This window comes from Peromyscus maniculatus, chromosome 23, assembly GCF_049852395.1.
Source record: "Peromyscus maniculatus bairdii isolate BWxNUB_F1_BW_parent chromosome 23, HU_Pman_BW_mat_3.1, whole genome shotgun sequence".
Taxonomy (NCBI): Eukaryota; Metazoa; Chordata; class Mammalia; order Rodentia; family Cricetidae; genus Peromyscus; species Peromyscus maniculatus.
The window spans coordinates 44,004,273-44,021,138 of NC_134874.1; the positions used below are offsets into that span (position 1 = coordinate 44,004,273).

The 16,866-nt window shown below is 53.5% G+C and overlaps 1 protein-coding gene across 11 annotated transcripts in view; it reads right to left on the reverse strand.

The window, feature by feature from the left end:
• Positions 1 to 1,350: 1,350 nt before the first annotated feature.
• Positions 1,351 to 16,866, reverse strand: part of Iqce (IQ motif containing E) — a 45,624-nt gene continuing 30,108 nt past the window's right edge. For all 11 annotated transcript variants that reach the window (XM_076560518.1, XM_076560517.1, XM_076560519.1 and 8 more), the window contains 8 exons: positions 12,266 to 12,457; positions 10,791 to 10,814; positions 8,526 to 8,636; positions 8,061 to 8,188; positions 7,277 to 7,377; positions 5,592 to 5,699; positions 3,393 to 3,623; positions 1,351 to 2,896 (listed from right to left, as the gene is read on the reverse strand). In XM_076560518.1, coding sequence (XP_076416633.1) covers positions 2,769 to 2,896; positions 3,393 to 3,623; positions 5,592 to 5,699; positions 7,277 to 7,377; positions 8,061 to 8,188; positions 8,526 to 8,636; positions 10,791 to 10,814; positions 12,266 to 12,457 — 1,023 coding nt within the window. In that variant the 3' untranslated portion in view covers positions 1,351 to 2,768. The remainder of the gene's footprint in view (positions 2,897 to 3,392; positions 3,624 to 5,591; positions 5,700 to 7,276; positions 7,378 to 8,060; positions 8,189 to 8,525; positions 8,637 to 10,790; positions 10,815 to 12,265; positions 12,458 to 16,866) is intronic.

A 16,866-nucleotide genomic window follows, 5' to 3' on the forward strand; every position in this document is an offset into this window, starting at 1 on the left:
GAGGTTCCCTGCAAGCACTGTGTCCCAATCCCCGCTGGCTTCCTGTCCACTCTCCAGAGATCCCAAGGCCTCTAGTCAGCACCGTCTTGGTGTGAACGGCACCTCCACCTTTCCAGCTCTCCACACAGGTCGACTGCAGCAGGGCAGGGGCGGCAGGTTGCTTGCTGCTCACGGGGTAGAGTCACGTTCTGACTTTTCATGTTCGAGTTTGAGTGGGTCACGAAGAAAGCATGGGGTCCTCCAAAGCTGGAAGACCTACCAGCCTCCAGAGGAGTCTCACAGCTGCTCTTTGAAGCTCAAGGTGCTGTGGAGGTGTTGCCATGGAAATAAGGGCACAGTGACATCACTTACCCATCTCAAGGGCACACACCTGAGCCCGCTTGGTTCTGATTGCTGAGGTCTGAGGTCCTTTCCTTCTGGAAAGGTCTCCACTCCTAGTCTCCCCCAGGGATGAATTTCGCTGCTTCTTACGACCCCATTTAGAGTCCACAGACCACAACCGGCTGGGTCCCGGACCAATCATACTCTCAGCATGGTTGGCCCGGCCCACAGCCTCTGGCAATTGGCTTACAGCTCACCCTGCCCAGTCTCCGTAGTTTTGGCTTTGCCACTGGCCCTAGCTGGCCAGTCAGGTGCTGGGGAACTTGTGCCTCGGAAACCAAGCCAAGCACAAGGAGCCTGTCTTATAGATCAGGCGGGGTTCAAAGCTGTACTGACTGGCTGGACTCCCAGTTCCTACATTCACTCCTGGAGAAGCCAGCAGTTCTCAGTACTGTCCCTAGGCCCCATATGGGTTACCCCCACCCAGGTGCTGTTTCAGACCAGCCAGGGGCAGTCTGCTGTAGCAATGGGGCCTGGGTGAGGAGCACAGGACACAGGACACCAGCCAAACACAGAGGCTTGAGGCACCGTCATTTACCGAGGTAGCTCCAAGGCAGGGTTTACCTTTAATAGATTAGCTGCTGCACCAAAGGACAGGAGGTTTATAGTTTTCCTGTTCTCAGAAAACTCAAGTGCAGGGGCTGATCTTGACCTCACTGCCCGCTGGCCAGGCTGGGTGCACAGGTCAGCCTCTGTACAGACCCTGCCCCTTTTCCTGAGGTGGGAGCAGCCGAGGTGAAGACACCCATTATGCATCCTCTGCCAGAACTCCTGACTGCTCACTCTCAGAACACTCAACGTACAAATGGCTGCTATTAAAGAAGAGAGGGGACAGAGTAGCCATAAAAAGGACCGCTGGCCTCAGGGAAGGTACAGGCACACGAGGGCCACCGGTAGCCATCTTTTCGTGCCTTAATGGGCAGGTCTGACACTTGAAGTGGTGGCATCAATCACAGGAAACACCCCGAGTTGCGGCAGAGGCAGACAGATCTGGAGGGCTCCAGCTGACTGCCGTGTTTATGCAATCACATCAGTTCATGGGGAAGAAACGAAATTGGCAGACAGCCCACGGTGCCTAAAGACCGAGCCAGCCAGGGTCCCCCTGCTGGAGAGAAGGGCTAGGCACCAGTGCCTGCTCCCATCACAGTATTAGGGGCACTTCCCCTCCCTGGGGCAAGCCGGCAAAGTTGGGCTCCTTCTTCCTGGCCTCTGGCCACCAAGCCCAGCTCCCGTCCTGAGGTTCCCACGCCCAGCCTGCTGTGTGCAGCATCACACAGGTGTTTTGTGGAGGATGCCAGGATCAAATGGTCCTAAGGGCAAACCTCTTGGTGTTCCCACTGGTCTCGTCCAAGAAGGAACCTTCTAGCATTAGGTTTTTCCCTGAGACAAAAACCAGTCCCATGGGGCCAGGAGGTGCCACCCCCAGTGATCTCTGGAGCCCACCGGCAGCCAGTCCCACAGGCACTCTTGACAGGGAAGGTGGACTTGGGCCACACGGAGCCTGGACACCCCTAACACTGTCCAGCCCAAAGCCCCTCCTTCTCACCCACTGACAGCAGCAAATTCCACAAACAAGGGGCCAACATGTCAGGCACTGGCTGCTGAGTGGGCGAGGTGGCATTGGTGGCCTGCAGATGCCTCTGCACACCCAGGTGACAAGGCTGTCCCCAGGTCCACATTGGGATTTGTTCATCCCTGAGACTTCTCTCCTCTGGGATGGTGGGCTGCCTCCTGGTCCTGTTCTCTGCCTTGTCTCTGGGTGGCCTGTGGCTCTGTCCTCTCGCTGCCTCTCAACAGCTGCTGTGCCCCTCCATGGGACACTGCTGGCTGCTCTTCCAAGAGTTCGTCCTCTCAGGGGGACGGAGGTGGTGGGGATAAGAGAAAGGGGAGCAAGGAGCCCATGGGACAGGGGCTCGGTTGGGGACCCTGATGTCCAAGGCTTCTTGCTGACTGTGGTATGATTGCATTCTGCTGTGGGGACAGGAGATTTGCTTGGGTGACGTGTAAGGCAGTGGGCAGCACAGGACAAAGAAGGCCATATATCAGTGGCAGCTGACAGTGCCAAGGTCAAGGGCAGGTGGTAGACTTTGCAAGAGTTCTTGTCTTGGCGGGACTCCCTGCTGACCTGATTTGGGGTGGGCACTGGAAACACATGGGCTGCGACCGGAGATGGAAGTGGGAGGCGGCTGTCCGCCCTCCCCAGAGAGCAGCGTAAGGCCACCAGGGTCCCTCAAAGGCACAGGCACAAGACACAAGAAAACCGATGGCTGAGCTGTTCCCAAGGCGGGGCTCTTTCCCTAGCAAGATAGGTCATCTTCTCAAATTCAGTTAGCGAGTCCTCTAACCTGTCCCCACAGACACCTCACCAGGAGGCGACGACTGGGGTCCTAGAATGGGGAGGGGCTTTTCTTCCTGGGCAGAAATGGTGAAAAGATAATGTCATCTGAGTCATCGGAGCTGACATCCTCCACAGGTGGTGGCGACAGGGGCTGCAGTCCTGAGGAAGAGGACGCCACTGAAATGAACCAGAGAGGGAGGTCAGCCACGTGGAGTCGGTCACGCGGTGTGGACAGCTGTGAGCTGGCATGCAAGACTGAAGCCCCAACCACACAGCCAAGGCCCATCTTCGGAGCCCACCCGCACACCACTCCAGAGCCTCTTGCCAGCTCCCACTCCTGTGACAGCCTGGCAGCACCGACATGAAAACCCATGCAGGCCTGGTGTGGTGGTGCACACCTGTAATCCCAGCACTCGGCAAGCCGACCGAGGAGGAGGAGGAGGAGGAGGAGGAGGGTCACAAGTTTGAGGCTAGACTGGGCTATACAGTGAGTTTGAGGCTAGCCTGGACTACGCAGCAAGATTAGCTCAGAAACTGAAAACATGCAAAGGGAATCAGGACCGAGTGGCCACTGTGTATAAGCAGGTCCTGGCTGAAGGGGCCCTGGGTCGCCTGCCCTGTCTGGTGAGGAGCCAGGATGAGGCAGAGGGGACAGAAGGACAGAGGGACGTACCCAGGGATGGCTGAGCACTTCCGGCACTGCTGCTCCTTCCGTCACACACATCCAAGGACAACACATCCTTCACACTGGACCGAGGCACAGCCTCCAGACCGGATGGGGACAGACAGTCCCGATGGCCACCCTGCGGGGAGGCAGGAACTGAGGGGTGTGAGGAGGGGGCAGGGTCAACAGCAGCGGCCTCTTTCAGCTCCTCCTTGGCACAGAGCGACACTCTTATTGCTCCTAAAGGGGGGAAATGAAAGGCTACTGATTTGAGATTTAAAGAGGGTCTCTGCTGTTTGATGCTGTATTGACCCCCCCCCTTCACAGGAGGCCTCACATGGGTACTGGGGATCTGAACTCATGTCCTCACGCTTGCATGCAAGCGCTTCCCCCACAGACACACTTTCCTGGAGCGTTCTTCTCTCTAGCTGTTCTCTTGTTTGTTAGTCTTTGAGATAGGGTCTGGCCATGTAACCCTGGCTAGCCTTAACTTATGATCCTCCTGCCTCAGCCTCTAGATTCCTGGGATTTTAGCCTGTAGCCCTAAGTTCTATTTTCCTTTTCTTCCTCCTTCCTTCCTCTCTCCTCTTGCCCTTTCTCATGTCTTTTTTTCTCACCTCTCCTCTTAAAAAAAAAGGTTATTTTATGTGTATAGGTGATTTGCTGCATGAATGTCTGGGCACCAGATGTGTGCAGAGCCTGCAGAAGCTAGTGTGTGTGTGTGTGTGTGTGTGTGTGTGTATGTGTGTGTGTGGGGGGATTGGATCCTCTGGAACCAGAGTTACAGACAGTTGTGAGCCACCATGTGGACACTGAGAACTGAATCCAGGCCCTCAACAAGAATAGCCAGTGCTCTTAACCAATGAACCATCTTTCAAGCCCCTTCCTTCCTTCTGTGAGAGAGTCTCATGTAACTCATGTAGCCTCAAAGCCACTGAGTGGCTGCAGCTGGTCTGCAGCTCATCCTCTCCCCTCTGCTGGGACTGAAGGCAGGCTCTGCACAGTCAAGGCCTGGGTGTGGCTGTGATGCCTGGAATCCCAGCACGTGGGAGGTGGAAGCAGGAAGATGGTCAGGTAAAGGCCACTCACCCTGGGCTAGAGTGAGATCCTGTCTCAACAACCAATCAGCCAATGAGCACCCAACACAATCAGCTCAAACAAGGGTGTCATTCACTTTTCTCACATGGATGCATATCCCGGGGGTCAGTGCCTGGTGAGCAGTGATGGATGCTTCTGGGCCAGTCTACACAGGTGGATAAACCTGCCACTTTAAATTACATTTGACAAGGGGAAAAAAGGGCAGCATAAATACACTTTTCAGCCCTGACCAAATAATTTAAAGGTCAGCAGACACTGGACCTGGTGAGATCAGCACAGACAGCTTTTTAGAGAACAGTCCAAAGCCTTTGGGGGCCTGGGGATTGCAGGCTTTGGGATTCGGGTGTCTGTGTGCCTGCCTTCTCTGAAATCCGAGGGCTTCTGTCTTGGCTCACCTCACTTTGCAGACAAGGGTTTGGAGAGAACAGCAGAGCTCATGGTTTTGTAGCTCTGACACAGCTTGGAAAGTGACAGCTGAAGTGGATGTAGGACTTTCAAATGTGACAATACGTTAAGCATGGAGTTGCAGGAGGGTCTCCTAAAACGCTTCTCTGGGGCCCCTGGGAACTGACTGATCCAGTCAGAACCAGTTAAGGGTTGGGGCTATGGCTCAGATGTACAGTACATGTCTTCGATGCCCAACTCTATCCCACGAAGGGCTGAGAAAGTGTCAATGGTAGAGCATCCCTTACTGTGGGGCTGGGGTGAGGTTCAGTGGTAGAGTCCCCACCTAGAGGTAGAGCACCTGCCTAGAATCCCCCAGTGAGGGGCTGGGGTGTGGCTCAGTGGTAGAGCACCTGCCTAGAATGCCCCAGTGAGGGGCTGGGGTGTGGCTCAGTGGTAGAGCACCTGCCTAGAATCCCCCAGTGAGGGGCTGGGGTGTGGCTCAGCAGAACACTTCTCTAGTATGTGCAAGGCCCTGGGTTCCATCTCCAGCACCTCAGAGAAAACAGCAACAGTAGGGAGAGCTGCTAGAGAAGGCCATCCAGCCATGGTCTCTGGGTGAGGTTGGAGTCAGAGTCAGCCTTGTCTCCACTGTGTGTCTCTACTGCCAACGGAGTGGGGGACTGCTCGGGAAGCTGCTGCCCTGGCCACCACTACCACACAAACCTGAATAGAGCTGCAGGGCTGCTGATTCTTCTGCCTCCTCTTCGGCTTCCTCTTCCGACTCCTCTTCAGCCTCGGCAGCCTTCCCACAGCTCTCCTCGATGCCCTTCCCTGAAGGACCCCATTCTGTATAAGGCATGTCAGTTCTGGGCAGGACCAGCCCCCCACCCACTGTCCCAGCAGCCCCCCACCCACTGTCCCAGCAGCCCCCCACCCACTGTCCCAGCAGCTCCCCCCCACCGTCCCAGCAGCCACCCACCCACTGTCCCAGAAGCCACCCACCCACTGTCCCAGCAGCCCCCCACCCACTGTCCCAGCAGCCCCCCACCCACTGTCCTAGCAGCCACCCACCCACTGTGCCAGCAGCCAGCACTTCTCTGACCTTGCCAGCCTTCATTAGTTCCACCTCTGACACCCAGGGGCTCAGCTCCCTGGGGTGTCACATGCCTGCACAGCTGAACTTCTCTAACATGACCCAAGTCCTTCCTCATCCTCACTGATGCCAGTCACAGTGGGCCACTGCTGCAGCTAAGGCAGGAGTTGTAGGCACCGACACATAGCAGTAGGACCCATGGGCTAGTAGACTGTTGGGCTGTCCAGCCCAGCTCTCCACTCATGAGAAGAGATGCCCCGCAGGCAGGGGCCTAAAGGGACCACATCTTAGCACGAGCTAGACCTCATAGCTGGGGACAGAGTCTGCCTGTGCCCTGGACTTGATTTGTATGAGTATATGTGTACTTGCTCTGTGTGTGTGTGTGTGTGTGTGTGTGTGTGTGTGTGTGTGTGTGTGTACGTGTTCGTGTGTAGGTAAGAAGTCAGAGTTAGTCTTAGGTATCATTTCTCAGGTGCTGTTAACTTTGTCTCTTATTTCTTGAGACAAGGCCTCTCGCTGGCCAGGAACTTGATGATTTGGCTAAGCAGACCAGCCAGTGAGCCCCAGGGGCGTTCCTGTCTCTACCTCTCCAGCACTGACATTATGTGCATCACCATGCCCATGGGTTTTTCAATGTGAGGCCTGGGAATTGAACCCTGTTCCTTTACCTTGAGTAGCCTGGGGCTTCTTTACCCAATGCTTGTTGTTGTTTTCTCTTAATGCGTTTTTATTATTTTATTTTAGAGACAGGGTTTCTCTGTGTGGCTCTGGCTGTCCGGGGACTTACTTTGTAGACCAGGTTGGCCCCAAACTCACAGAGATTCGCCTGAAAGCCCATGGCTGAAGAAATAAAAGCCAGAGGCGGAGCGGTGGTGGCGCACGCCTTTAATCCCAGCACTCGGGAGGCAGAGGCAGGCGGATCTCTGTGAGTTCAAGGCCAGCCTGGGCTACAAAGTGAATTCCAGGAAAGGTGCAAAACTACACAGAGAAACCCTGTTTCGAAAAACCAAAAAAAAGAAAAAAAAAAAAAAAGAAAAAGAAATACAAGCCAGGAAAGCTCTGACTGCATGGCTCGGGGGTACGGAGGACACAGGGCCCACACCACGGCCATCACTGATGCAGTCCACTGGTTCAAACCCCAGCTGTCGCTCCAGCAGCAATGGAGGAGAGGGAATCTCTGGTCTTCCGGCAGAGGTATGAACCCAGGCTGAGGCAGCTGACAGTGGGGCCTTGCATTCTTACCCAGCCACCTTTGCCTTAACCCTTGCAGGGCCACCTCCCCCTTGCAGCAGAACCGACGACTGAATGAAATTACCAGGAGAAGCTGCTAGGGAGGGTGGGGAGACGGACCCGGAGGGCGGGGATGAGACAGCTTCCCTCTGAGAGGCGGCAGCGATTCCTCGGCAGCACTTGGCGCTGGAAGACAGAAGGCTCTGGCTGAGCCAGGGGCTGGACAACACCAAGCGTCCTGGCCTGCTTGCCACAGCAATCTGATCATGGGGCAGCAGCCACTTCCGTAAGTGAAACACGGAGCAAGTCTGCCTAGGGCCTTTGCTGCCCTCAAAGTCTATGCCTTTGGGTCACGTCTTAGGCCCTGCTGAACTCAGGGTGCTCGGTGCTCAATCTTTTTTTCGAGACAGGGTTTTTCCTGTGTAAACAGCCTTGGCTGTCTTGGAACTTGATCTGTAGACCAGGCTGGCCTCTAACTCACAGAGATCCTCCTGCCTCAGCCTCCTGAGTGCTGGGATTACAGGTGTGTATCACTGTGCCAAATTACATTTTTCTTTAAAAAGGGACAGTATGTGAGCCCAAGCCTACGATGCCCACACACTTACAGGCCCTGTTCCACCTGATGTCCACACACCTCCTTACTTCCCCTAGGAGGGTCTTCTCAGGATGGCAAGAGTTTATAGCCCACCCAATACCCAAAGTGAAGCTAGAATATCCCCGAAGGCCTACCAGTTGCTATGGTGACTGCCAGGCCATGGCTAACACAGCAAGTGTCATAACAACACATCATTATGAATCCCACTGGAGCTCAGGCTAGCCCCCTAGACCCCAAAGTAACACAGCAGAGAGGTGTCTGTGGCCCCACTTACATGAACCTGGCCTGGGCCAGGTATCCCCGGAGGATGGACTGGATGACGATGATGGCCTCCTCTTGTGCTGGGCTGTCTTCAGGCCGGGTGACGGGGCTTGGGACACGGGGTGTGGCAGAGCTCTGCAGCTAATGACAACAGGAGGGAGACCTGTCTGGGGCCACCCTGCTGTCTCCAAATGCAGCATGCAAGTATCCGGGGCAGGAGAGGGGGGGCTTTCCAGCTGCACCCCCAATGGTGCTCCTCATCAGCCACTCCAGTCACTGTGAGGCCTGCCAGTTCCAGACTCAAGGCTAAACCAGCCCAGCATGTCAAAGGGGCCACCGCAGGGCCGGGTGGAGCACCAGGCACATCTGCCCAGCCAGAGGACTAGAAGGCTGCACACGGCCTGAGAGTCCTCTGCTGAAGACGTGTAAGGGGCTGAAGAGGGGTCAAGCAGCTGGTGTCAGCCACCCAGACGGTTACCTGGTTGGGAGGGCCCGGCAGGCTGGGAGGCCTGGAGTCTGGGGCTTTGCTGCGTAACAGCTTTGAACGAGCTAGGTGTCCCCTGAAGGCCGCCTGGAGCACAGTTGCTGCCTGGTGGGAAAGGGAAGGACTCAGTTTCCTGAAGATGGTACTGGGTGGAGATGAACGGCGAATGGAGAAAACTCCTCTTACCGCTGTGTAACCAGGGGCACGTCACAGTGCCCCCTCTGCCTCCTCCTAACCCTGCACGCACGCACGCTGGCACATGCCGACTGCCGCAGCAGACACACCAATCCCGGTCACACCAGCTGCTAATATTAGTTTAGACTTGGCACACTGTTTTGACTTTTTGAGTCAGGGTCTTGCTAAGACCTCAAACGTGTGCCGAACCTCCTGTTTCTGCCTCCTGAGTGCTGGGATTACAAGTGTATGCCGGTGCTTGTCTTCCAGACTCCACACACCGGCGTGTCTTCACAGCAGGGTTGAAGTGTTCTGTTTACTTCCTTTCACACATTCTCCAGTCACAAACACTACAGAAAGATCTTTTCTGTTTTAAGTGTTGGCAACTGAGTCCTGGGCCTTGTGCATGCTGGGTAAGCGCTCTACCACTGAGCCACACCCCAGCCCCTCACTGGGGGATTCTAGGCAGATAAGGTGCCATGAAGTTTCCAGCCACACCTGCTCTTCTTAGCTCTTGGAGTGTGACGACCCTGTACACAACAGCCAATGAACTGAAGGGCAGTAACTGAGGCCAGAGACATTCAGCCCCTAATGTGGCCTGAACTCTGGCCCAGGCTGTATGTTAGAACACCTAACAGCTGGACAGTGTCGAGGCGGAAACCCAGCCCAGGTAAGCTAATCTAATTGGGAAACCACAAAGCAAGAATGGACATCTGGGCAGGAAGAAGCCACAGGAGGAGGGCTTGATAGGACAGGCCAGCTATCTTAACTACCTAAGACTGAAGCAAGAGAAAGAGAATCACAAGTTCAGGGCCAGCCTGGAAAATGAGGCAAAACTGTCTCAAAATAAAAATACAGGGAGGACTGCAAGCATGGTTCAGAAATAGAACACCTGCCTAGAATCCCCAGTGAGGGGCTGGGGTGTGGCTCAGTGGTAGAGCTCCTGCCTAGAATCCCCCAGTGAGGGGCTGGGGTGTGGCTCAGTGGTAGAGCATCTTCCTAGAATCCCCCAGTGAGGGGCTGGGGTGTGGCTCAGTGGTAGAGCACCTGCCTAGAATCCCCCATTGGGGGGCTGGGGTGTGGCTCAGTGGTAGAGCACCTGCCTAGAATCCCCCAGTGAGGGGCTGGGGCATGGCTCCGTGGTGGAGCCACATCTAGCATGCAGGAAGCCCCAATAACAATAGCAGTCTCTTATTTTCACAGCCACCAGAACCTGCTTCTCCTTCTTGCCAGCTCTCTTGTTGGGACAAGCCTACTGTCCTTCGCCATGTGTCCCAGGGGACAGCTGGGCTGCAGGATGGCAGCTCTAGTCCTCAGACCACCTCAGTTCTCCCTGCTTTACAGCATGTGTGTCGTGGCATCTGTGGCTGAGCACGTGGGATTGTTCAACTCCAAACTGAAGTGGGAGTGGAGGAAAGAGTGCGCAAGTGAAGTTTAAAATGTGAAGCTACTCAGGTGTTCATTTTAGCTTCTGTTACTAGTGTATTTTAGACTCTGTGCCTGAGCTTGAATTCATTTCCCGAAAATCAGCACCAGGGAGATGCCTTTAACTATCCCTTGGATGGGCTGGAGAGATGGCTCAGAAGTTAGGAGCACTTTCTGTGCAAGCATTAGGAACTGAATTTGAATCCCCTCACACCTCCCTAGAATCAGGTATGGCCACATGTGCCTGTAACCCAGCACACCAGGGGCAGATACAGCGGCAGCCAGGTGTGGCCACATGTGCCTGTAACCCAGCACACAAGGGGCAGATACAGCGGCAGCCAGGTGTGGCCACATGTGCCTGTAACCCAGCACACAAGGGGCAGCAGATACAGAGGCAGCCAGGTGTGGCCACATGTGCCTGTAACCCAGCACACAAGGGGCAGCAGATACAGCAGCAGCCAGCCTAGCTTCAGGTTCAGTGAGGGACCCTGTCTCAAGAGGATAAGGCCAAAAGTAATGAAGCAGCTCCAGCCTTCCCGACCTCCACTCACACCAGCATCCCTTACACAAGTGCACACACCCCTCCCTGACTACTCCTAGGTTACTTTACACCACAGTGAAAAGGGGTGTTTGGACCCGGGTGCAATTGAGCTGGCTTACCTCATCCAAAGCTGCTTTTCTTTTCTGAAATAAGGAAACCGAGAAATGAATTAATGTGAGCAGAGTGACGTCTCGCCAGGTTTCCATTCCTTAGAAGAATGTCCCCCTCAGTAGATGTGACAGTTAATCTTCACTGTAACCTGCTGACTTAGATTTGCCATGGCAACACACCTGTGGGTGTGTCTGTGAGAGGCTTTCCAGATGAGTTAACTGGGCGGGAAGACTCACCCTCAGTGTGGGTGGTGCCAGCCCATGGGCTGAGGTCCTGAACTGCACAGAAGGAGAATGGAGCTGAGCATGGAGTTCTGTCTCTGCTGCCTGACTCTGCACACGATGTGACCAGCTGCCTCCCTCACGCTCCTGGTGCCATGACGTGGCCGACACAGACTGTGAACCCAGATCTACCCTGTCCCTGCAGTTGCTCTGGCTGATAGTTTTGACACAGCAGCAGGAAGAGCAGCGGACCCTGTACTTGCGGTGCAGTGACGGAGTCTGTGACGTTTCTGTTCAAGTTCATCGCGCACTTTGATGGTGACTGCCACTCTCACCCTCTCCTGCATCTACCCCAGTGTCTACTCCTCCATCTGCGAAAGCCAACAAGGGCAGAGGGGGCACTGACGGCTGACTCTAATGGCCAGGTCGAGGTGGGGCATGGGAACCTTCCCTGCCAGGAAACAATGACATGACAAAGGGGCTCTCGTGACGATATCTGGGCCAATATTAAAGAGAATAATGATTGCAACTAACTTTTAAAATTGTTCAGTAAGATAGCGATGTTCTAAAATAGAAAGTGGTGATGGTGTCATGGGCCGATGAGGATGCTGGACTAAAGTCTATCAAATTGTGCCAACAGGCAAATTGTGTACTATGTGAATTATTTGTCAGTAAAGATTTTATAAATCATAAAAAGAAAATGATTCAATAAATGAAAGAATCTGAGCTCAAATTAACTCTCTTCCCAAGAGGGATACAGGGAGGGGTTCCTGTGTTCTGCCAGAAGGGGGATCATCCAACAATTCCCTGCTCTGAAACTGTTATTTGCCTAGAAAAAAGGCTTGCCCTGTCTCTTCAGGAGCACCCGGATCCATGTCCAATGCTGAGCAACTGCTGCTTACACCACGGAAACTGACCGATGAAAGACGGAACTGCAAACAGTCCTGTGGCTACCCAAGATGGCTGAAGCCAGGTTACTGGACTGTTACTAGTTTGTTTTTAGAGATGGTCTCATGTGGCTTAGGTCGACCTTGAACTCCCAATTCTCTTTGGTACTGGGTTTACAAGCATACAGCACCTCTCCTTTCAAGGTGCGGGCACTTGAAACTCCACCTTCTTCGAGCCAACCCACTCTAAGCACCAGTGATGACTGGTGGTGGTGGTGGGGTGAAAGCACTGAGTGGATGTGCCGAACCCACTGGGTAATGGAGCACACCAACACCAGATGTTCTCTGCAGCTGGACATGGACCAGGAAGCTCACCTTGTGTCTGTGGGCCTTCCACTGGGCCTGCAAGGTTCTGATGGCGGCCTCTCTCCTCTCTTCAGAGCACGGGGGTGGGGGCTGGGAGCAACCTCCCTCGCCGGCACTGTTGTGGGAATCGGGCTCATTGTCGTCGTCTGGCTTGGAGTGCCTGCTGCTGCAGGGTGATGGTACATGGAGCTCTGGGTGAGCCTGCAGGAAATGAAAAGGGGTCAGTGGCATTAGTGATGTCAGCAGCGGGCAGCGGACAGGATATTAACCAGGATATTACAGGCCTTGCTCATCAGACAGTAGACTTAATAAAACCAAGTCTGAGCCCGGTGCGGTGGCGGTCTTTTTTGGGGCTCTTTTTAAAGATTGATGCGGTATGATAAAAGTAGGATTTGGGAGATTGAAGTGGAGATATTTCCAGTGTGGTTTCTGATAGGAAGAGGACCTGAACCATTGAAATGCCGCTGACTTCTAGGTAGTGCTCTCGAAATCTACCCACCAGGGCTCTTCTCACTACAATTAACAGCACTGGAGTATTTTCCTCATGTCAAAAGGCAGGTCAGGGCTGGAGAGAGGGCCCAGTCCAAAAGGGGCTTGCCGCACAGCGTGAGGCCCCGAGTTTGCGCCTCAGCACCGTGTAAAGAGCAGGCGTGGTGGCGTTTCAGCACTGGAGTGGCAGAGACAAGGCAGTCCCTGGGGCTTGCTGGCTGGCCAGCCTTGCCTTTTCCTCCACGTATACTTCACGCGCACACATTAAAGGCAGGTTCAGTGGAGGAGCATGCTACCCAAACTGCCTTCCTGGCCACGTGAGAGATATGCATGTCCAGTAGGTGGCTGGCGCCACACTGGGTCAGTCAGCACTGAAACCAAGATTTTCATTTGCTCTACTTTAAGGTTTTGACATGTGTGGCCTGGCTGGCCCTGGACAGATGGGACAGACCCCAGGATGAGAAGGGTGTTGCAGTGAGGGAGGCTGCGTAGGCAACTCACAGGCCCAACCACACCCCACCCATCTCCTCTGTAATCTTCACACCCCAAGATAGTGTCTTTTCTTCTCAGTCACCCAGGACTAGGGACTGAGCAGTTAGGATGCCCTGTGGCTTGGCGGTCACCACAGCTGTTCAAAGCAGCTGCCTTCACGTTGAGCCATGTGCTCTTCATGTCCTGTCCTGCCCACAGTGAAGGCCCTGGCTCTCTCTGCCATAGCTTCCTGCCCAAACTCATGCATCTCTTTTCAGCTTGTTCATTTACTGTGTGTGTAGGTTTGTGCACGGAGACTGGAGGAGGTCTCCGGCATCCTGCCCTCTGCTCTGCTTTATTCTCTAAAGACAAAAACCATCCTTCGCTGACTTTGCATCTAGACTGGCAGCCAACTAGTCCCGGCTACCCTCCTTTCTTTGTCCTCCACACACCTTCATGCATGGAGAGCAAAAGCGTTGTACCTACCGAGGCATCTCCCCAGCCCTGAAGCTGGCCTTGAACTCTCCATCCTCCTGCCTCTGCCTCCTGAGTGTTAGGATCACAGGCCTGCACCACCATGCATGGCCCATGAAGATTTATTTATTATGCATTCACATATCAGGTCCTCCAGAGTGTTAGGATCACAGGCCTGCACCACCACGCATGGCCCATGAAGGTTTATTTATTATGCATCCACGTATCAGGTCCTCCTGAGGGTTAGGATCACAGGCCTGCACCACCATGCATGGCCCATGAAGGTTTATTTATTATGCATCCACATATCAGGTCCTCCTGAGTGTTAGGATCACAGGCCTGCACCACCATGCATGGCCCATGAAGGTTCATTTATTATGCATCCACATATCAGGTCCTCCTGAGTGTTAGGATCACAGGCCTGCGCCACCATGCATGGCCCATGAAGGTTTATTTATTATGCATCCACATATCAGGTCCTCCTGAGTGTTAGGATCACAGGCCTGCGCCACCATGCATGGCCCATGAAGGTTTATTTATTATGCATCCACATATCAGGTCCTCCTGAGTGTTAGGATCACAGGCCTGCGCCACCATGCATGGCCCATGAAGGTTTATTTATTATGCATCCACATATCAGGTCCTCCTGAGTGTTAGGATCACAGGCCTGCGCCACCATGCATGGCCCATGAAGGTTTATTTATTATGCATCCACATATCAGGTCCTCCTGAGTGTTAGGATCACAGGCCTGCACCACCATGCATGGCCCATGAAGGTTTATTTATTATGTATCCACATATCAGGTCCTCCTGAGCAAAGAGCAGCACAGGAGTTCCGCCCCCAATGAGCCAGTTTCTACCTGTGCTGGCGTCCACTGTGACACAATGGGACAGATCACACGGGGATACACTCCAATTCCCGGAACTGAAGGTGTCAGCAGCCTGGAGAACAAGGACCACGGGCCCTCTTGCTGACCTTTGGAGTTGGAGAACACCCAGGTGACATTCACAACCACAAAGCCTCCCCTGAATGACAGCAAATCTTGACACTTCCAAGAAAAAGAGGAGGCCTGATGTCACAGGCCTGTAATTCCAGCATTCAAGAAGTTGAGGCAGGAGATGGTAAATTCAAGGTACCAGCCTAGGTAACTTGGCAAGACCCTGTCTCAAAATAAAACATAATAAGAAGACTAGGAATATAGTTTGGTGGTAAAGCACCTGCCTAGAACCCCCCAGTGAGGAGCTGGGGTGTGGCTCAGTGGTAGAGCACCTGCCTAGAGTCCCCCAGTGAGGGGCTGGGGGTGTGGCTCAGTGGTAGAGCACCTGCCTAGAATCCCCCAGTGAGGGGCTGGGGTGTAGCTCAGTGGTAGAGCACTACCTAGAATCCCCCAGTGAGGGGCTGGGGTGTGACTCAGTGATAGAGCCCCTGCCTAGAATCTCCCAGTGAGGGGCTGGGGTGTGGCTCAGTGGTAGAGCACCTGCCTAGAGTCCCCCAGTGAGGGGCTGGGGTGTGGCTCAGTGGTAGAGCATCTGCCTAGAGTCCCCCAGTGAGGGGCTGGGGTGTGGCTCAGTAGTAGAGCATCTGCCTAGAATCCCCCAGTGAGAGGCTGGGGTGTGGCTCAGTGGAAGAGCACCTGCCTAGAATCCCCCAGTGAGGGGCTGGGGTGTGGCTCAGTGGAAGAGCACCTGCCTAGACTCCCCCAGTGAGGGGCTGGGGTGTGGCTCAGTGGTAGAGCACCTGCCTAGAATCCTCCAGTGAGGGGCTGGGGTGTGGCTCAGTGGTAGAGCACCTGCCTAGAATCCCCCAGTGAGGGGCTGGGGTGTGGCTCAGTGGAAGAGCACCTGTTGCAGAATATTTGTTTAACAGTGTAAAGATGTGTTGCAGTTGTTTATGTTGCAGAATAACTGTTTAACTATGTAAAAATGTGTTGTATTTGTTTAACTATGTAAAGATGTGTTGCTGTTTTACCTTGCCTGCATAAGGGACCTGGTTGGTCTAATAAAAAGCTGAATGGCCAACAGCAAGGGAGGATGTATAGGCGAGACTTCTGGGTAGGGAGAGTAAGTAGGAGGAGGAATTTAGGCTTGAGAGAAGACAGAAAAAGAGACTCCAGGGAGACACCAGGGCCCAGCCAGATATGGAGGAAGCAGGAAAGTAGGACATACAGAATGAAAGAAAGGTAAAAAGCCCAGAGGCAGAATGTAGATGAAGAGAAACAGGCTAAATTAAGTTAAAGAGCTGGTGGACAAAGCCTAAACTAAGGCTGAGCATTAATGAACTAACGATAAGCCTCCATGTCATGATTTGGGGGCTGGCAGTCCAAGAAAGCCTGCTATATTTGGTGCCCAATGTGGGGTACAAATTTCCACATAGGGCCTGAGAAAGCTAAAAAAAAAAAAAAGAGAGAGAGAGAGATAAAAAGAAAACAACAACAACAAAGAACCCCAACACGGCTTCCTAGCAGCCTGGTGCTCTTAGCATACAGAGGCGCAGCAAGTACTTGAGCAGCTGGCATGCTAATTAAAAACGATAAGCTGGAGAGATGGCTCAGAGGATAAGAGCATTGACTGTTCTTCCAGAGGTCTTGAGTTCAATTCCCAGCAACCACATGGTGGCTCACAACCATCTGTAATGAGATCTGATGCCCTCTTCTGGCCTGCAGTCATACATGCTGTATACATAATAAACAAATATTTAAACAAAACAAAACAAAACAAAACAAAACAAAACAAACAAACAAACAAACAAAAAAACGACAAGCTGAGTCAAAATGCCTGCCACAATGTAGACACCAACTTCCAGAGCTGGGCAGTAAAGTGCAGCTCCCCATTAAGCACAGCTCTTGGCCAGGCCTGCAGGGCTTGAAGATCAGGTCTCACAGTCCTGAGCAGGGCAGAGCCAGCTGCCAGTGCAAAGCCGCGTGGCCAGTGGTCAGAGAACGCTACAGGTGCACTATAAAGCAGGTCCAGACCGAAAAAACCTTTAAACAGGTTACAGTGTGTTTAAAAAATGTGTGTGGGTGCTAAGAAAATGGGTATAGATAGTCATAGGAAAAAAATACGTTTAAAAATAATGAAGTCTTTAAAGAGAGTGTAAAGTAATATAAAGGAAAACAGCCACGTAAAGATGGGAAATACTCAGGGAGTCTGGATCCTGTATGGTGTTGTATTGACTT